Genomic DNA, 22,050 nt, shown 5'->3' with positions numbered 1-22,050 from the left:
TGGCCTGTTGCCTGCTCACGGCCTTAGCATATGTCCTGCTGTCATGTCGAGGTCCTTTGCACAGGGGCAGGGCATGGGTGGGCAGAAGGGGCATAGGTCTGAATATGGGCAGGCCTATTACGGTCTTCTGGTGTTATTTAAGCATTGACATCGACTCAGAACATCAATTTCATTTTTTTCATTATGAACAATTGGAATAGGACTGAACACAACGCCCCCCCCCCCCCCAATAAAAACATAATTTGAGAAGAAAAAAATCTCAGATTTTATAGGGCCCCCCTAGATTGTTTATTAACAATAAGGTACATTACCGTTCAAAGTTTGGGGTCACTTAGAAATATCCTTGTTTTGAAAGAAAAGCATGTCCATTAAAAATTACATCACATTGACAGAAAATACAATGCAGACATTGTTAATGTGTAAATGACTGTTGTAGCTGGAAACGCAGATTTGTTTATGAATATCTACAATATCTACGTGTACAGAGGCATTATCAGCAACCATCACTCCTGTGTTCCAATGGCACTTTGTGTTAGCTAATCCAAGTTTATCATTTTAGAGGCTATATTGATCATTAGAAAACCCTTTGCATAATGTAGCACAGCTGAAAAACTGTTCTGATTTAAAGAAGCAATAAAACGGGCTCTTCTTAGACTAGTTGAGTTGAGATTCGCATTTGTGTGTTCGATTACAGGCCTCAAAATGGCCAGAAACAAAGGACTTCTTCTGAAACTCGTCAGGCTATTCTTGTTCTGAGAAATGAAGGCCTATTCCTGTGAGAAATTGCCAAGAAACTGAAGATCTCGTCAACACTGTGTACTACTTCCTTCACAAAACGAGCGCAAACTTGGGTCAAAAGTGTCTGGTACTGTATATTTTTATCTCAACACTGACCTGACCTGCAAGACATTTACAAGTGACTCTAATAAATTGCGTAGACGCCTCACAAGTCCTCAACTGGCAGCTTCATTAAATAGTACCTCAAAACACCAGTCTCAAGTCAACAGTGAAGAGCGACTCCGGGATGCTGGCCTTCTAGCAGAGTTGCAAGAAAAAAAGCCACATCTCAGAATTCCAATAAAAAGAAAAGATTAAGATGGGCAAAAAGAACACAGACGTGGACAGAGGAACTCTGCCTAGAAGGCCAGCATCCCGGAGTCACCTCTTCACTGTTGACGTTGAGACTGTGTTTTGAGGGTACTATTTAATGAAGCTGCCAGTTGAGACTTGTGAGGCTGTCTACGCAATTTATAGAGTCACTTGTAAATGCCTGCAGGTCAGGTCAGTGGTTGAGATAAAAATATACTGTACCAGACATTTTTTGGTTACTACATGATTCCATGTGTTATTTCATAGTTTTGATGTCTTCACTATTATTCTACAATGTAGAAAATAGTCAAAAATAAGAAAAACCTTGAATGAGTGGGTGTCCAAACTTTTGACGGTACTGTATGTCATGTTCAGTTAGCTCGCCTAACTCCTCCTAGGCAGCACAGCACTGTGTGTTTGCAGTCAGCCATTCAGGACCGGACGTTTTTAGCTGCACAACGCAGGCTGAAAACTTTGACAGGCCGTCTTTTAGACCACCACATGTAATAAAAGTACAGCAATGACGACAGAGAGAGAAGCGTGAGGGTCAGGCTGCAGGAGAGCCTGCTGCTGAGGTATGACTGGTTCTGTTGGTTTAATTCACACAAGCTTTCAAAGAAATATCCCCTCTCTAATGCTTTGCCAAACACACTTCATGGATGAACACAGAGCAAATGTGTTAGAAATATTCCATATTAACCATACAGTAGAAACATTGTATTTGTTGCCTGCACCTTGTTGTGTATTTTTCTTGTAAAGTATGGAGCGTATTTAAACAGACTGTACTGTAGTATATATCTGATGTTGTGTTAACTCTGGTTTAATGATAATATACATTTATTTGATATAGCGCTTTTCATACAGAAGTGGCTTAAAATAAAGATTTCTGGGAGCTGGTCGTTCATTGGAGATGGTCTTTACAAGATAGATATGTGATGCATTGCAGTTCAATAAAGGGTAGCTTTAGTGAAGTGATAAGTACTGTATCTGTAACGGAACAAAACATTCACTGAAGAACAGGATGTCTCATATGAGATAAAGAAATGCAACAGAAACAGCAAACATCTCACTGGAGAACAGAAATGCCTTCAAAAACACTGATGATGAATAGCTTAATCCACAGAAGGGAGATCTCTTTCACTTTCTCTCGCTCCATTTTGCCCATCTCTTAACACTTCTCTTTCTCCATGTTGCCTCCCTTTCCACATCTCCGCATCATCCTATTCCTACCTGGCCCGATGGAAAACAACATTCAGTGTGTTACTATACCATACAGTCATGTGTTCACTTCCAGCTCACGTGTGGATAACCAGCATATTATTGCTGTTTTTGCCTTCTCCTGTCCTGTGGGGTTGGTTGGTTTGCATGGTTAGCAAGTGGCACCCAGCCTTTCTTCCCTTCCCCTCCCCACACTGGAAATGTGCTGCCACTGATAAGATGCTGTTCAGAGCAGCAGATACCTGCTCCAGCTTTCCAGCCCAATCATGTAATCCAATTGTGCGATATTAGAGGCTGAGGCCAACTCCTAAAAACACCACAAGCATGCAACAGCACTCAGGCAAAGCCCCACCCCAGGACCATATCTTTACTGAGATAAAGAAGCTTGGGTTACTATGGAACACAACCCTCTTCCTACTCCCATGGACTTCAGTTAGGAAACAACACAATTACTGTTTGATTTTTTTTACAACACGTTTTCTCGCTCTCGTTCTTCCTATCTGTCTTGTTTCACCCCTCCCATCCAATTTCCTCTGAAGGGCTTAAGGGCTGCAGTGTTTGAACAGAAAAACATTGTGCATTCTGCTGCACTGAACAATGGCTTGTGTTTCTGACCTACGGGCCCCAAATTACACATTAGCTCACTTACTCTTTGTCTGCCATGGATTCTGACATGTATCTACTTACAAATACAAATTAACAACCAACAGATTCAGCCAGACGGCAGATCTTGCAGTGCCTGTTAGCAGAACAAACAACAGAACCCACTGTGTAGGTAGTAGGCCTCGCCTGTAGGATAGCAGAACCACTGTGGTAGTGTAGGCCTCTGTCTGTAGGATAGCAGAACCATTGTGTATGTAGCCTCTGTCTGTGATAGCAGAACCATTGTGTAGTGTAGCCTCTGTCTGTAGGATAGCGAAACCATTGTGTAGTGGATAGAGCGACCTCTGCTGTGCATAGCAAACCTGTGTAGGGTAGGCCTCTTCTGTAGGATAGCAGAACCAGTGTGTAGTAGGCCTTGCTGTAGGATAGCAGAACCGTGTGTAGGAGCCTCTGTCTGTAGGTAGCAGAACCAGTGTGTTGTGTAGGCCTCTGTCTGTAGGATAGCAGAACCAGTGTGTAGGGTAGGCCCTCTGCCTGTAGGATAGCAGAACCATGTGTAGCGTTAGGCCTCTTGCCTGTAGGATAGCAGAACCAGTGTGTAGGGTAGGCCTCTGCCTGTAGGATAGCAGAACCAGTGTGTAGTGTAGGCCTCTGCCTGTAGAATAGCAGAACAGTGTGTGGGTAGGCCTCTGTCCTGTAGGATAGCAGAACCATGTGTAGTTAGGCCTCTGTACTGTAGGATAAGGCAGAACAGTGTGTAGGGTAGGCCTCTGCCTGTAGGATAGCAGAACAGTGTGTAGGTAGGCCTCGGCCTGTAGATAGCAGACACAAGCTGTAGGGTAGGCCTCTGCTGTAGGATAGCAGATTGTGTAGTTAGCCTCTGTCTGTGATAGCAGAACCAGTGTGTAGGGTAGGGCCTCGTGCCTGTTAGGATAAGCAGAACCAGGTGTTGTAGTGGTAGGCATAACAGTGTCTAGTAAGTAGCAGGAACCCTGTGTTAGGGTAGGCCTCTGCTGTGGATAGCAGAACCAGCGTTAGGGTAGGCTCTGCTGTAGGATAGCAGAACCAGTGTGTAGGGTAGGCCTTTGTAGATATGCAGAACTGTGTAGGGTAGGCTCTGTCTGTAGGATAGCAGAACCAGGCGGTGTAGGGTAGGCCTCTGCTGTAGGATAGCAGACCAGGTGTGTAGGGTAGGCCTTTGCATAGATAAGCAGAAACCCTGTGTAGGGTAGGCTCTGTCTGTGTGATAGCAGACCAGTTGTAGGGTAGGCCTTTCTTAGATAGCAGAACCCCTGTGTAGGGTAGGCCTCTGCCTGTAGATAGCAGAACCGTGTGTAGGTAGGCCTTTGTCATGTAGAGCGTGTAGGAGCGCCTGTCTTAAGCAGTGGTTCCCAAACTTTTATAGTCCTGTACCCTTCAAACATTCAACCTTCAGCTGCGTACCCCTCTACACCAAGGTCAAGCGCATCTCAAATGTTGTTTAGTTTTTTTGCCATCATTGTAAGCCTGCCACACACACCCACTATACGATACATTTATTAAACATAAGAATGAGTGTGAGTTTGTCACAACCTGGCTCATAGGAAGTAACAAAAAGCTCTTATAGGACCAGGGCACAAATAATAATAATCAATAATTTTGCTCTTTATTTAACTATCTTACATATAAAACCTTATTTGTTCATCGAAAATTGTGAATAACTCACCACAGGTTAATGAGAAAGGTGTGCTTGAAAGGATGCACATATCTCTGCAATGTTGGGTTGTATTGGAGAGAGTCTCAGTCTTAAATCATTTTCCACACACAGTTTGCATGTATTTAGTTTTCATYCTAGTGGGGGTCGAGAATCCACTCTCAGATAGGTACGTGGTTGCAAAGGGCATCAGTGTCTTAACAGCGCGATTTGCCAAGGCAGCATACTCTGAGCGCAGCCCAATCCAGAAATCTGGCAGTGGRTTCGGATTAAATTCAATTTTCACAGAACCGCTTGTTGCAATTTCGATGAGGCTCTCTTGTTCAGATATCGGTAAGTGGACTGGAGGCAGGGTATGAAAGGGATAACAAATCCAGTTGTTTGTGTCTTCTGTTTCAGGAAAGTACCTGCGTAATTGCGCACCCAACTCACTCAGGTGCTTCGCTATATCACATTTGACATTGTCCGTAAGCTTGAGTTCATTTGCACACAAAAAATCATACAATGATGAAAAGACCTGTGTGTTGTCCTTGTTAATGCAGACAGAGWAGAGCTCCAACTTCTTAATCATAGCCTCAATTTGTCCCACACATTGAATATAGTTGCGGAGAGTCCCRGTAAATCCTAGATTCAGATCTTTCAGGTGAGAAAAAACATTACCCAGATAGGCCAGTCGTGTGAGAAACTCGTCATCATGCAAGCGATCAGACAAGTGACAATTATGGTCAGTAAAGAAAACTTTAAGCTCATCTCTCAATTAAAAAGAACTTGTCAATACRTTGCCCCTTGATACCCAGGGCACTTCTGTATGTTGTAAAAGCGTTACATGGTCGCTGCCTATATCATTGCATAGTGCAGAAAATACATGAGAGTTCAGGGGCCTTGCTTTAACAAAGTTAACTATTTTCCAAAACGTATTTCAAYCTGTCAGGCATTCCCTTGGCAGCAAGAGCCTCTCGGTGGATGCTGCAGTGTACCCAAGTGGCGTCGGYAGCAACTGGTGCATGCGCGTTACCACTCCACTATGTCTCCCTGTCATGGCTTTTGCGCCATCAGTACAGATAACAACATGAGCAGCAGTTACGTTTGGCTACATACGGACCGTTAGTGGAATTCCCGAGAGAGAATAACGATTAATGTGATTGGATGTTAATTATTTGACTAGGCTACCTGTTAGAGGTCGACCGATTAATCGGAATGGCCGATTAATTAAGGCCGATTTTCAAGTTTTCATAATCGGAAATTGGTCATTTTGGACGCCGATTTTGRTGATAATTTKTTTKAAAAAAAAWTMTTACACCTTTATTTAACTAGGCAAGTCAGTGAAGAACACATTCTTATTTTCAATGACGGCCTAGGAATGGTGGGTTAACTGCCTTGTTCAGGGGCAGAACGACAGATTTGTCAGCTCAGGGATTCAATCTTGCAACCTTACGGTTAACTAGTCCAACGCTCTAACCACCTGCCTCACGAGGAGCACGCCTGTTACGCGAATGCAGTAAGAAGCCAAGGTAAATTGCTAGCTAGCATTAAACTTATCTTGTAAAAAACAATCAATCAATCATAATCACTAGTTATAACTAACTGGTGTGATATCTGTTATCTAGCGTGTCCTACATTGCCATATAACGATGCAGTGCGCCATTCGCGAAAAAGTAGGACTGTCGTTGCGCAACGTGTACCTACATAAACATCAATGCTTTCTTAAAAATCAATACACAGATAGTATAGATTTTAAAGCTGCATACTTTAGCTTAAAAGAAATTCCAGGTTGCAGCAAATTAACCAGGTTGAAATTGGTCACTTGTAGTCATTTCATTGCCCACGCAGAGTCAGGTATATGCACCAGTTTGGGAAATTTTCGACTTTATGGGATGCTACCCGTTAGATAAAATACGAAATGTTCCGTATTTCACTGAAAGAATGAACGTTTGTGTTCGAGATGATACGTTTGGTTCGACCATATTAATGACCTACGGCTCGTATTTCTGTGTGTGATTATGTTATAATTAACTAGCATCAGCTGACGATGTAGCACCAGCAGGCTCGTAAGCATTCATTCAAACAGCAATTTAGTGCGTTTTGCCAGCAGCTCTTCGCAAATGCTTCAAGCATTGCGCTGTTTATGACTTCAAGCCTATCAACTCCCGAGGATTAGGCGTGGTGTAACCGACTGAAATGGCGAGCTAGTTAGCGGGTGCGTGCTAATAGCGTTTTCAAACGTCACTCGCTCTGAGACTTGGAGTAGTTGTTCCTCTTCTGCATGCGGTAACGCTGCTTCGAGGTGGCTGTTGTCGATGTGTTCCTGAGTGTCGACCACAGTAGCTGCGAGGAGAGGGATGGAAGCTATACTGTTACACTGGCAATACTAAAGTGCCTATAAGAACATCCAATAGTCAAACGGTATATGAAATACAAATCTATATAGAGAAATAGTCCTATAATTCCTATAATAACTACAACCTAAACTTCTTACCTGGAATATTGAAACTCATGTTAAAGAGAACCACCAGCTTTTATATTTCTCATGTCTGAGCAAGAACTTAAACGTTAGCCCTTTCTTACATGGCACATATTCACTTTTACTTTCTCCCAACACTTTGTTTTGCATTATCTAAACCAAATTGATCTGTTCATAATTTATTTAGGACTAAATTGATTTTATTGATGTATTATATTAAGTTAAAATAAGTGTTCATTCAGCATTGTTGTAATTGTCATTATTACAAAAAAATTATTATAATAATCGTCCGATTAATCGGTATCGGCTTTTTTTGGTCCTCCAATAATCGGTATCGGCGTTGAAAAATCATAATCGGTCGACCTCTACTACCTGTATTTGACATTGTGTTGTTATTTCACTGAACACTAGATGTTTCACTGCCAAAAATAAAATTAAACCYAGGCTACTCAGGCGAGGAAAAAAACTCACCCAAATGTATAGCCCTGTTGGAAAATATTAAATGGACTGTTTGAAAATGTGAAGAAGAAAAAAAAAATATATATATATATATTTGGGAATACCTGGTCTATAGGATAGCAGAACCACTGCGTAGGGTACACCTCTGTCTATAGGATAGCAGAACCACTGTGAAGTGTAGTGTAGGGTAGGACTATGCCTGTGCTGTGATTTTCTCCCTTTCCTATGGTTAAACACTAGTAACCACCCACTAACTAACAACTACTACAAAATGTAGCTATCGGTACAAATGGAAACAAATCACTCTACCAAAAGAACATATCTCAGATGTCTGTATGTTTGTCAAGTCAATTACCTGTACTGATAAATGTATTTCAGTGAAGCAGCCTGGCTAAATGTGTTGACAATTGTCAGCTCAGGCGACTGCATTCCCACCATGGTAGTCACAGCAGAGCTTTGCCCCCCCCCTCCGTCCATTACTCGCCTGCCTGTTTCTCAGTTTAGCATCACTCGTCGCCTATGATGGCTGAGCTGCTGTGCCATGCCATTCTTTCTATTTATGGCGCGGGTGGATCTGGCTGTGAGTACACATGACGACGGCCACCGTTCTGTCACTCACTGTCACTCTGTAATCCGCCCTCCCCACACATACACAGCCCCTGCTCCGAATGGCACCACTGTACCATGGTGGRGTGCGTCACCCGGCTGAAACATTCTACCACACACAGAACCACTCGTATCACACAACCCCTGCTCTGAGTGGCACCACTGTACCATGGTGGCGTCACCCGGCTAGAACACCCTATTACACACACACAGACACAGACCCCTCCCTACCTCCCTCCCTCCTCCTCCATACATCCCTCCCTTCCTGAGCGTAGTCTGCCTGTCAGTGTCTGCAGCCTCTGTTTCCTGCCCCTTTTCCTCCCCTAGTATTATTGTGCAAATTGAAATGCTGGGAAGAGGGGGAGTCTAGTCATTCAGACGGATGCAGATCGGAGCTCCCTTTCTCTCGCTGTCTTTCTCTCTCTCCTCTCTCCTCAGTCTTTTTTGGCAAGCGGGAAGGGAAATATGATTATCCAGCAGGGGAATTGTTTCATCAACACCTGGAGCAGATAATGAAAATAGGAGGATTTATGCACTGTGCTGTGTGGGGCTATGCACTGGGATGGTTTCTCTCTCTGCTGCCTGCCAGGCAGAAGGATTCTCTCTGCTGCCTGCCAGGCAGAAGGATTCTCTCTGCTGCCTGCCAGGCAGAAGGATTCTCTCTGCTGCCTGCCAGACAGAAGGATTCTCTCTGCTGCCTGCCAGGCAGAAGGATTCTCMCTGCWGCCTGCCAGACAGAAGGATTCTCTCTGCTGCCTGCCAGACAGGAGTTAATTAACCAGTAGCCTGGAAGACTACAGGCCGCCACTATAGTTACTTAACTAATCGTAAAATGAACAGAAAATGATAGTCAATGTTCTGGTGAGAGGCAAAAGAATAGCCACCAATTCCTTTTAACCATTCCTCGATAGTCTGTTGTCCTTTAACAAACAACTACAGCAGTGATAATTTCACCAACACATAGAGAGCAGTTGGGTAAGAAGCTAAAGGAGATAGCAAATGCAAATCTTAGGGCTGGGAATTGACAGGGACCTCATGATACGATATTATCACCACACTTAGATGTCGATACGATTCTTTTTGTATTGCGATTCGATACTGTGATTTTATTGCGATTCGATGTTCCAAATATATTGCTCACTGTATGTCTGCTGCAGAGGGACAGCAGAGAGTCATGAGAAAACGAGCTTTGATCAGTCATGGAAATAAAAGTGTTGAAAACATGTCTATTTAAAAAGAAGRAAAAATACCAGTTTTGGCACGGGTACAGCCAACTAGTTCTAGCTAGCGTTAACAACCTTGRAAGAATCGGTAGTTGGAGACGTAGAATCTATGTAATATCGTCAAAAAGAATATTGTGATAATCTAATGTATCAATTTTTCTCCCATCCCTAGCAAGCAGTGGCTGTGGGGGAGCGTTACTGTGCCTTCGGAAAGTATTCAGACCCCTTGAAGTGTTCCACATCTTGTTACGTTACAGCCTTATTCTAAAACGGATGTAAAAAATTAAATCCACAGCAATCGACACACCCCAAAAAAAGATATATGTATATATACACTGCTCAAAAAAATAAAGGGAACACTTAAACAACACAATGTAACTCCAAGTCAATCACACTTCTGTGAAATCAAACTGTCCACTTAGGAAGCAAAACACTGATTGACAATAAATTTCACATGCTGTTGTGCAAATGGAATAGACAAAAGGTGGAAATTATAGGCAATTAGCAAGACACCCCCAAAAAAGGAGTGATTCTGCAGGTGGTGACCACAGACAACTTCTCAGTTCCTATGCTTCCTGGCTGATGTTTTGGTCACTTTTGAATGCTGGCGGTGCTCTCACTCTAGTGGTAGCATGAGACGGAGTCTACAACCTGTCTCTTATACACATCTAGATGTGTATAAGAGACAGGTATTGAGGGGAGGATGGATGGGGCCATGTATTGCGAGATCTTGCCCAACAACCTCCTTCCCTCAGTAAGAGCATTGAAGATGGGTCGTGGCTGGGTCTTCCAGCATGACAACGACCCGAAACACACAGCCAGGGCAACTAAGGAGTGGCTCTGTAAGAAGCATCTCAAGGTCCTGGAGTGGCCTAGCCAGTRTCCAGACCTGAACCCAATAGAAAATCTTTGGAGGGAGCTGAAAGTCCGTATTGCCCAGCGACAGCCCCGAAACCTGAAGGATCTGGAGAAGGTCTGTATGGAGGAGTGGGCCAAAATCCCTGCTGCAGTGTGTGCAAACCTGGTCAAGAACTACAGGAAACGTATGATCTCTGTAATTGCAAACAAAGGTTTCTGTACCAAATATTAAGTTCTGCTTTTCTGATGTATCAAATACTTATGTRATGCAATAAAATGCAAATTAATTACTTAAAAATCATACAATGTGATTTTCTGGATTTTTGTTTTAGATTCCGTCTCTCACAGTTGAAGTGTACCTATGATAAAAATTARAGACCTCTACATGCTTTGTAAGTAGGAAACACTGCCGATTTTGCAGGTTATCAAATACTTGTTCTCCCCACTGTATATATTACGTAAGTAATCAGACTTTTTGCTATGAGACTCGAAATTGAGCTCAGGTGCATCCTGTTTCCATTGATCATGTTTGAGATGTTTCTACAACTTGATTGGAGTTCACCTGTGGTAAGTTCAATTGATTGGACATGATTTGGAAAGGCACACACGTGTCTATATAAGGTCCCACAATGCATGTCAGAGCAAACACCAAGCCATGAGGTCGAAGGAGTTGTCTGTAGAGCTCCGAGACAGGATTGTGTCGAGGCACGGATCTGGGGAAGGGTACCAAAACATTTCTGCAGCAGTGAAGGTCCCCAAGAACACAGTGGCCTTCATCATTCTTAAATGGAAAACATTTTGGAACCACCAAGASTCTTCCTAGAGCTGGCTGCCCAGCCAAACTGAGCAATCGGGGGAGAAGGGCCTTGGTCAGGGAGGTGACCAAGAACCCAATGGTCACTCTGACAGAGCTCTAGAGTTCCTCTGTGGAGATGGGAGAACCTTCTAGGACAACCATCTCTGCAGCACTTCACCAATCAGGCCTTTATGGTAGAGTGGCCAGACGGAACCCACTCCTCAGTAAAAGGAACATGACAGCCTGCTTGGAGTTTGCCAAATGGCACCTAAAACAAGATTCTCTGGTCTGATGAAACCAAAATGTAACTCTTTGGCCTGAATGCCAAGCGTCACGTCTGGAGGAAACCTGGCACCATCCCTACGGTGAAGCATAGTGGTGGTAGCATCATGCTGTGGGGATGTTTTTTAGCGGCAGGGACTGGGAGACTAGTCAGGATCGAGGCAAAGATGAACGGAGCAAAGTACAGAGATCCTTGATGAAAACCTGCTCCAGAARGCTCAGGACCTCAGACTYGYYTGAATGTTCACCTTCCAACAGGACAATGACTCTAAGCACAAGACAAGACAATGCAGGAGTGGCTTCGGAACAAGTRTCTGAATGTCCTTGAGTGGCCCAGTCAGAGCCCGGACTTCAACCCGATCTAACATCTCTGGAGAGACGTGAAAATAGCTTGAAAAGATCTGCAGAGAAGAGTAAGAGAAACTCCCCAAATACAGGTGTGCGAAGCTTGTAGCGTCATACCAAGAAGACTTGAGGCTGTAATTGCTGCCAAAGGTATTTCAACAAAGTACTAAGTGTCTGAATACTTATGTAAATGTGATATTTAAGTTTGCAAAAATGTCTAAAAATCTGTTTTTGCTTTGTCATTATGGGGTATTGTGTGTAGATTGAGGAGGGAAAAACAATTTAATCAARTTTAGAATAAGGCTGCAACATAACAAAATGTAGGGAAAGTCAAGYGGTCTGAATACTTTCCAAATGCACAGTATATATTATTATTTATTTTTTTATGCACTTTGAGTTCATTCTTGTATAACGAAAAGCACTTCACAAATATAATAAATTATCCTACCTTTCTCTCACCACCATCTGTTTTCATCTGTATTGACTTGATAATTTGCCTCACGCTGTATTGGTGTGTGTGCCAGTGTAATTGTTGTCTCATTCCACACCGTGAGTAAAGAGTGTGTGTATGGTGTGTGTGTCCTTGTTTTAGAAAATGTGGCAAAGTGGTCTGTTTGAAAGGAGCGAACAACCCCCGAATCAAGTAAGAAGAGTACATAGATGAGTACATAGTTTACATAGAAAAAAGGGTTCTTCGGCTGTCCCAATAGGAGAACCCTTTTTGGTTCCAGGTAGAACCCTTTTTGGTTTTGGGTAAAACCCTTTTGGGTTCCATGCAGAACCCTCAGTGGTAAGGGTTCTACCTGGAAACAAAGAGGATTATCCTATGGGGACAGCTGAAGAACCATTTTAGGTGTATATAACCCCCATAATGCAGAAGTCAGGAGAGAGAGCACTGATTCTAGATCTGAGATACCCAATACTATGGCACATCTGTCAACCTGAGTCATAAGTGTGAAATCTCTTTCTCACTGTTCCTGCCAAACTGGTTGCAGAAGTCCAGCATAATGTACTAACTACATCGCACATGTCTATATCTTCACACAACATTTTGTGTAAGACAGAAAATATAACAAACCCTTGCCTACTGTTCCTACAGACGCAGTCAGTTTAACATGGACTTCAGAGACACTAAAGATGAAGAAAACCAAGGAACTGCTTTTTTTATATGCATAGTATATATATATATATATATACCCACGGAGTGGAACAAGCGCTTTACTTCCACATGAGAAAATAAAGCAGCTCAGCATTGGCTAACTAGCCATAAAAAGACTGATAAAGAATGAGGGGTAAAAGTAGAAATCTACATGAGACAGATTCCACAGCGTTGCGTAACCAACTCTTATCTAAGCTCTATGAACTTGGCCAGGCACTGCTTATTATTCTGCTGGAAAACAACATCAGTCCAAGTTTGGATTTCTTCTCACACAAAAGCTAATATTTGACAGACAGACAGCGCTGTCTGTCTCCGCTGAAGAGGCCTTCTGAGATATGATCGGCGGCTGAAGCACCTCATTGACTTCTGAATTCCATATTTAAAGAGAGCAAGCCTTTAAAAAGCAATGAATCCGGTTGAAAATAGCCTGTGGCATCATTACGAGTCAGAAGCAATTATTCTAGTGTCAAAATTGACTACAAAGTGTAAATAGGAACATTTTGGTCACAAAMTCACTCGTCTAAAATGGAGTTAGGAACATCRGTGCATCACAACGGGTAAATTTAAGGTTGGGTTTTCATTTGACAKTGTCCATTTGCCCACTAACATGGGATGAACAGCTGCGGTGATKGCTTTTTATTCAATAGCATAGACAGTGAGACAGACCTGCCCAGCAGTTCCGACTTTGTTTACATATAACATGTTGCGTAGTTAGATGTAAAATTGCGCAACTAAAARGACAAAATTACAGATGTCTTACAATCTTACAATCATTTTGAAGAACTGAAATAGGSTTCGGTGTCTACAGTGTCTGATGGGGGGCAAACCTCATTAACTAAACGCAGAATCAGTCAGGAAACGGAGAGACGGAAATCTCTTTCTCTAATGAGCAACAGAAAAACACATGCCAATCGGCGTGTTCAGTGGCTCTTTAACAAGGAAGGCAGAGAGAAGCTGATCCACGGTGGGAGGGCCAATGGAGGCAGCAGCAATGGCAAGCAGCAGCCACCTCAATATCTTATTTCAGGCTGGGAATAGAGATCTGCAGCAATTATTGTTAGTATCACTCCAACCAGAAAGACTATTCCCCTCAGAGCTAATGCTCCTATCTCACATTTGTAGGAGGGAGCATGTCGACAACTGTTACGCTAATTGCCTTCACAGCTAGAGTAATTTATAAAGAAAACATGCTCCGAGACCCTCTATAGAGATATAGCCAGTCACGGCATCTCTCAAAATAAARGCTCAAACCCTGAAATCATAAGAAAGCTAACGGAAAGTAGGGATGGACACGYTTATTAGAATATTCTAATATACGAACGGACGTTAGTATTCAAATTTTGAAAATCCTATTCGAAAAATCCTATTCCTAGTTTAACAATGAAAAGGCTTTGTCTCAAATAACATTATCAATGTGACATTGCTACACACAAGGATATTCCATGACATTTAAAAWTCTTAATTTAATAAAACACACTTWWAAAWWWWATMTTTTTAAATGTGCGCCTACACCAAAAAGGGTTCTTCTATGGGGACAGCCGAAGAACCCTTTTTRCCCCCTAAGAGTGTAGGTAACCACAGGTTGTTTTCACCACAGGCGGGCGGGGCCYCGACGTTCTATCTAKTACTGACTGGGACTATCCTCAGTTCACTCATAAAGGCGTGCATAATTAGGTAATAACATAGGATGGTGGTGATTAGTAAATGATGTCTATACTTATTTGTTGTGAGTATAAAGTTGATGTTTAGTTGATCTGCATGATGAGGCAGGTATTATATTACTGACTGTATGCAATAGTCCTCTCTACTGCACTGAATGTTCCAATGGTAAATCAAATGTCAAATTGCCTTTTTACTTACTACTTTATTCTGAAAGCGGGGGGATTTTGTAAATACGCTACTCGGCAAAGCCAGCCAATAGACCTTTGTACATGATGGGCCCAAGTGCCCAGAAAAGTACTTGTATAGACCTCCTCAAACAAGTTTTAAAAAGGGATCCACTTGAGAGATGTTGATGTAACTATATGAGAGTATGAACCAGCAAGCCATTCACTGTCTGTTCAACTGCTCTCTGTCAATGAGGGGACTAGGACAAAAGGAAAACACACATGATTTAATGAGGCACTTAGTGTTCCCTCTACTTATGTTTCATTACTTTTATTGTAAAATCTTTCACGTGCCTCATTGCCAGCCAGTAATTTTGCATTTTCTGCAGCCAAATGKCACATTTATGTAAACCATTATGCAAAAATAATGTTGCTTTATTGGCAAATGGGGAGACATTATCTCCAAATAACGTATTATTTAACCTTATTTTATTCAACATTGTTTCATTGATTATGAMTGAACGAGCACAGAGGAAAGCAGAGCCTGGTCAGACTCAGGAAATCCCATCAATAAAAGGCAAAGCAGCCAGCGGAATTAACAGGCAATTTTAACCAGTCAAAGGTCTAATCCTTCTCAGGCTTCAAGACAACATCTTAATCACTTGATAATTACATCCTGTCACTCACCACACAAAGCAGATCAAGAGAGAGAAAGGAAGGCGCAATAAACAACAACTCAGCAGCACATAACACATCTAGCTATTACACTGACAGAGACGGCAGCAATACCTCTCACAGGGGAAACGACAACCAAATGAAAAGGGAATCAAAATCAGCAGCACGTAACACATCTCAAATCAAATGMTATTTGTCACATGCACGTGTTTAGCAGATGTTATTTCGTGTGTAGCGAAATGCTTACTTACGGGCCCTTCTCAACAATGAAAGAGAAATAATAGAAAAATAATAACACAAGGAATAAATACACAATGTTTAACGATAACTCGGTACTGCTTACCATGCGGTAGCAGAGAGAACAGTCTATGACTCGGGTGGCTGGAGTCTTTGACAATTTTTAGGGCCTTCCTAGGTCCTGGATGGCAGGGAGCTCGGCCCCAGTGACGTACTGGGACGTGCGCACTACCCTCTGTAGCGCCTTGTAGTCAAATGCCAAGCAGTTGCCATACCAAGCGGTGWTGCGGCCAGTCACGYTGCTCTCAATGGTGCAACTTTAGAACTTTTTGAGAATCTGAGGGCCCTTGCCGTTGTCATGTCTTCTTCAAGACAGTGTTGGTGTGTGTGGACCATGATCATTCCTTAGTGATGTGGACACAGAGGAACTTGAAGCTCTTGACCCGCTCCACTACAGCCCCGTCGATGTGGATGGGGGRGTGCTCGGCRCTTTGTTTCCTGTAGTCCACGATCAGCTCCTTTGTCTTGCTGACGGTGAGGGAGATGTTGTTGTCCTGGCACCACACTGCCAAGTCACCAACCTCCTCTTTATAGGCGGTTATCGTCGTTGTTGATCAGGCCAACCACCGTCGTGTTGTCAGCAAACTTAATAACGGTGTTGGAGTCGTGTGCTGCCATGCAGTTGTGGGTGAACAGGGAGTACAAGAGGGGTCTAAGCACGCACCCCTGAGGGCCCCCTGTGTTGAGGGTCATTGTGGCAGATGTATTGTTGCCTACCCTAACCACCTGGGAGCAGCCCGTCAGGAAGTCCAGGATCCAGTTGCAGAGGGAGGTGTTCAATCCCAGTGTCCTGAGCTTAGTGATGAGCTTGTAGGGCATTATAGTGTTGAACGCTGCGCTATGGTGTTTCCTCTTGTCCAGGTAGGAGAGGGCAGTGTGGCGTGCAATAGAGATTGCGTCATCTGTGGATCTGTTGGGGCGGTATGCGAATTGGAGTGGGTCCAGGGTGTCTGGGATGATGGTGTTGATGTGAGCCATGATCAGCCTTTCAAAGCATTTCATGGCTACAGATGTATGAGTGCTACGGGGCGATAGTCATTTAGACAGGCTACCTTGGCGTTCTTGGGCACAGGGACTATGGTGGTCTGCTTGAAACATCTAGGCATTACAGACTCAGGTCAGGGAGAGGTTGAAAATGTCAGTGAAGACACTTGTCATCTGGTCAGCGCATCTACTAGTGATAGTCACAGCAGCCAAGCTATTCATTAATTCTCATAACAGACAATGACAGTTCAGCAGGGGGACCATAAGGGGTGCATGTGACATCCCCACAAACCCTCTGGAGAGAACATTCCCTTCCTAGGGAGAATATATTTCGATAATATGTCTATATATATTGGACACACCGCCTCAGCAGCATAGCCAAAAGGATGCTCTCTCTCCACTTTCTCTCCACCACCGAGCATGACAGTTTGGGAGAGATGGGTCCCAGGGACACCCCGTGGGCCTTAATAAGCCTTTCTTCACGGGACGTGTCAGGCTCGGAATGTTGCACTACAGCCATCACACTGCAAGAGCAACGAAAATACTGAGCGGTATTGCAACATGAAGACCATTAAATAAATAAAAAACAAGTTAACAGGCCTCTGGAACAAGAGACCAAATACTATAGGTGTTGCTGTATGGCTTGTAGTTCAACACACTSAGTTGTTCTAGCAACAGCTTTTAGCAACATCCCAACTAGTCTAGATGTCGAAATCTATTATACTGTTGATGTACAGCTTTCCGTTTATTCCTCCAACACACTGCTGAAATGTTACATATGCAGCTTCTACTACAACTGCTATAACAGAAAACAGTAGGCTACTGGCTTGACATGTTTGTTTATGACAAGTAATATACTATTTTAAAGGATATAATGTAAGACAGTGTAATAACCCCCCCCCCACACACACACATTCCAAATATTACAAATGAATGTAGTTCTGATGGTTAGAGGGGGGGGGGGAAGCAGTCTCCGTAAAAGAAAAAACATGTAAATTATAAAGTTCATGCCTAAACAGATGAACATAAGAATCAACTCTGTGGATTAGCGAGGGGGATTTGCCACTCTCGTCTCAACGTCACACAAAGAGAGGGGGGGAAAAATCACACATCTCATTTCTATTATGGAAGGTGGATAATTGCAACATTTTCTTATCGTTGCTGTTAGTTCATTACCCATGGGGGGGGGGGGCTTTGAGGGGCTTAAGCAATATTGTATAATTGTCTTAATAGGCACGTGAGAGAAAGCTTTGCCAAACCCACACTGAGTGGGTCTATTCTACATACCTCATCTCGCATTTCCAATCACTCTAGCATAGCCCCCCCCCTCCCCCCCCATATGACAAAGCAGGCAGGTTTTGTTTGTACAGTTGATTTACACAGATAAGCGGCTTTCCGGATGAAATGGGGACTCCAAACAAATAAACAAACCATAATAAAATGTGGCCAATGTCGTGGATTGGTTTCTGATTGGTTTCATAATAAAATGGACTAGGGGAGCAGAACAAGCTGCAGTATACACACAGCATAAGCCATCATAAGAGCACGCATCTTTTTCCTATCAATCCAAAGCTGCTATATTAACCACTACTGAGACATGTTTAATGTGAAAGCAATACACTCCAAAGGCTACACTGGATAGTCAGTGCCACATAGATAAAGCAGCTAAAACTTACCATGTACGTTTGCATAAACACTGTGCACAGTATTGTAGAGCAGCATGGGTTCAATGAACCCTGAGAAAATGTGAGATTGATCTCAATTTACTGTGAAAGTTCCCGCTCTAATCAGATCCAGGCTCTGTGGACTGTCATGAACGGGGCATTGGCCATCAGTGAATTATGCGAGGTTAAGAACACTCTTTCAACTAACTGCACTGTGCTTWTTAGAGCACGATGCAATAGGCCAGAGTGTTATTTAATAGCTAATGGTGCCGTGCCAGTTGGATAATTGATAAGCAATTAGCGCTGCAGTCATGCTAGGTGATAGGGTTCTCCCTGTATCAAGAACTATCAGTAGCACATGAATAGTCTCTGCTGCTGATACAAATCATAAACAGAACATAGAGTGGGTGCACCTCAACTGAAGCTGTATTTAGCGTTAGGGGAACATCTGATCGTATTATAAACAATGTTAACATCATTCCCGCTTAGCCCTATCACATATGTCGGCTTTCCAGATGTGAGTATAACCCACACGTAGCTCTATGCAAACTATCCCCGCATTCAACCCATTATCATGCAAATATGACAACTATCCATTTGATGGAATTAATTAAATTAATTGGAATGAATTGATGAAAGCTGCATCATGCCTGATTCGCTGTCTGGTCGAGTACAGCATTCATTCACTTGTAGATGTCACTGAASGACGAGACCCTGTTGACAGCCTATCCACTGCTCTCCTGGTGAGATCCTATTTGAGAAGCACTTTGCTCAGACTTCCCAGAGGCCTTTCAGAGTCAGAACCTGTCAGACTGCCATAAGCAGCGAGCACCGGAGGCACGCACACAAATATCACATCTGAGCATACAATACACCCATGCACCGCGCACACACACACACACACACCAGGCCTCTCCCCATCACCCTCTCCTACATACACACACTTCCATGTACCCTCTGCACCCTCCTCTTAGACACTATCTTCTTTCACACTGAACCCCGGTAAGTGGCATTGAAGGCTTAAGTTAATGGAAGAGCAATGTAATTACTGGGACCCTGACAGGTTAACCTTGTTAACAGATGAGAGGTGACAAATTGATGACAAGCTCCCAGTGAGTAAACACTGTTGGCCATTTATGTCCACAAAAAAAAAAAGATGATATCAGGGACAATACGTATGCACTCAAATCTAGTAATAAGCCAATAGGTCAAGCTACGTAATGCAGTCCTGTACCGTGCACGTGGTTTGGTCCCTGTGGGGAACAAGCAGGAATTACAACACACTGTGTTGCTTACATCATCACACTCAACTGAGTAAAGTAGTAGCAGATGTCTATGGGTTTAGTTCCTCTGACCTTTGCAGCCACAGCCAGCCACTAACATGTAGGCTACAGGAATTATTGCAGATACTACGTAGGCCTCACAATTATTAATTACCAATACAAAAAAAGGTATTAATGACRAATTACCAATACAAATGTAAACTTTTTTTAGACAACTCTAGAGCTTGGACAGATGTTTCATGTTACTACAGTAGATCACAACGAGATCTAAGGATAGAGATTACTAATCCACAATCTCATTTGTAGACTTCAGACCTGAGGTTCAATCACCYTCAAAGCTACTAGAAACAGATGATCAAAGACACGTTGGACCATCCAATGAATATATGCACACTCCACATGGTTATAGATGCATGAAATTATGTAAATTGTGTATCAAATGAATCTAAAGGGTCTGCAGACCCTTGTTGAGTACAGTAGCCATATAACAAGAAAAGCCATAACTACAAGAACAAGATCATCAAGTCATTCCACTCATCAACACTGCAGAGAAAACAGCACCTGTTTATTTGCTGTCAAACAAACCGTTATGTGACAGCATTTCATGAATAGCAACTCATTAGTCAAGCTGAAAACTTATGCAAATACGGAGGTGTTCGACATGTGTAATTATAAGCCTCACCTCCAGACAGTCCAGGCTGACGAAACTGGCAATGGCAAATTCATCAATGATATCCTCTTCTTGAGAACTGGATTCTCGTCTCTTTCGACGAGGGGGGCGCGAGGTTCTGGCAGAGGGTGTTGAGTGTGGAGACTTTTTACCATTCTGGGAGGCGAGATCCCTCCCAGGACTTTGCTCCCTATCTGAACAAGACGAAGGTTTCGGACTGCGGGCATCCTTGCCCACTGCCTCCCGTCTCCGTACCCTCTCACGTTTGGAACGGGATCTCCGGCTCTGCTTCAATTTTCCATCCATTTTAGAAATGTTGCAATGACAAAAACACTATAAATCACCTAACGTAAAGCGGATTCCCTGTGCGGCCAACCGAAATAATAATCTATAGTGTTATCACTAGTAGATACGGATGTATAAATAATACATCTATAAGTAATCAGATTCACGGAATGACCTTGAATATAAACCTCCCGAATACAATAAACAAATGTTCAAATATTCCATGCYGGCGAGGAAGAAGCGATGCAAATCCTCACGTATTTTAAGCGATTAGATACWGTAACGTCGACGCGTTCTTCACATAAGCAGGTGCAAAACAGCGAAATAGTTACAATTTATGCACTCCACTTCCTTTGCAACTTTGTTGCATTGGAATAACACAATGTTAATAGCTGAATACCGCAGACAGCGCAGAGAAATCATGTCGCTGCCCGTTGTTTTCCACCACCCAATCCATGATCCGCTGTCAAAAGAGTCTAGATAATATCCGTCAAAATGCGTATTAGGTGCTTATCAATAATGGATAAGATAATAGGCTACATAAGTTGATAATCCTCTCTGTAGGCTATTAGCGAGTTTCAACGGTTAACCATATTCATCTGACAAGTTCCACCGTAGGGCTAAATCTTTGCGCGATAAAATCCACGAGGGCAGGAATCTCCAAATCTCTCGCTACTTATGCGCAATATTTTCCAAAATGATCCTCCGTTTAGCGACTTCAGCATACGACAATCCACTGTATATGATCAAACCCCATAAGGCAAAGGCATCGGCTATTCCAGGCCCGTGTAAGTTATACATCAATCCACTCCTGAATTCCGTCCTTGGTTGCTCAGTTGCTCGTGGCTCATCGTATTTTTCCCTTTCGCATAAATGCAAAGCTTTGATAAGTGTCCTTAAAGCGACAGGGGGTGATTCAAATCTACTCTCCCCTCTTTTCCCTACATCTGAAATTAGTGTGCAATAAAAGCCTCAGAGAGCCGAGATAACTGACGTAGGCTACTTCCGCCAGCTCTGCAAATTACCCAAAGGAAGTGAGCTAGTTTATATATAGCCTAGGCCTACTTTTAAATTCCGCACAGTAACTTTGTGATGGGGCATAGGCTACAATATTCGCATTCCTTTTGTGTAATTTGTCTGGCTACAAATACGTCTGTCGCAGCCTGCGGGTCCATGTAGTCGCCCCCACTCTGACGTCCTACTGTCAGCGAATAGAAATGCCCCACTGCCCAGGCTAGTAGAGGCTACTGGTGAGCGGTCTGTCAGCCGTTTGACAGTTGCCAAATGCGTATCAGTCTGTCAGGCTTCCCGAAAAAGTATACTACCGATATGCCAATCTCTACAGTATAGCCACCACCTTTAGGCTGTTACACTTTTCCAACTATAATGCGCGATTTGACTTGAGTGGGCAGAGGATATGCTTCTTTAACCATTGTAGCCTATTTATCTATTTGGATAGGCTACTTGCCACATTGAATTATGTGTAGCACTCTCCTCTCCAGTGGTGTCCGTTCTTCACCATTGTATGTTCTCTAGGCTATATCTCCATTCTGCTGAGTAGATACTTCAACGAG

The 22,050-nt window shown here is 43.1% G+C and overlaps 1 protein-coding gene across 1 annotated transcript in view; it reads right to left on the bottom strand.

Moving 5' to 3' along the window:
• LOC111973641 (autism susceptibility gene 2 protein-like) overlaps positions 1-21,665 on the bottom strand; it is a 429,231-nt gene extending 407,566 nt beyond the window's left edge. The window contains 1 exon segment of the mRNA XM_070447353.1: positions 20,204-21,665. Coding sequence (XP_070303454.1) covers positions 20,204-20,497 — 294 coding nt within the window. The 5' untranslated portion in view covers positions 20,498-21,665.
• Between the last annotated feature and the right edge of the window lie 385 nt (positions 21,666-22,050).

The sequence above is a fragment of the Salvelinus sp. IW2-2015 genome, linkage group LG15, assembly GCF_002910315.2.
Source record: "Salvelinus sp. IW2-2015 linkage group LG15, ASM291031v2, whole genome shotgun sequence".
Lineage (NCBI taxonomy): Eukaryota > Metazoa > Chordata > Actinopteri > Salmoniformes > Salmonidae > Salvelinus > Salvelinus sp. IW2-2015.
This window is presented reverse-complemented; position numbering and strand designations above follow the sequence as displayed.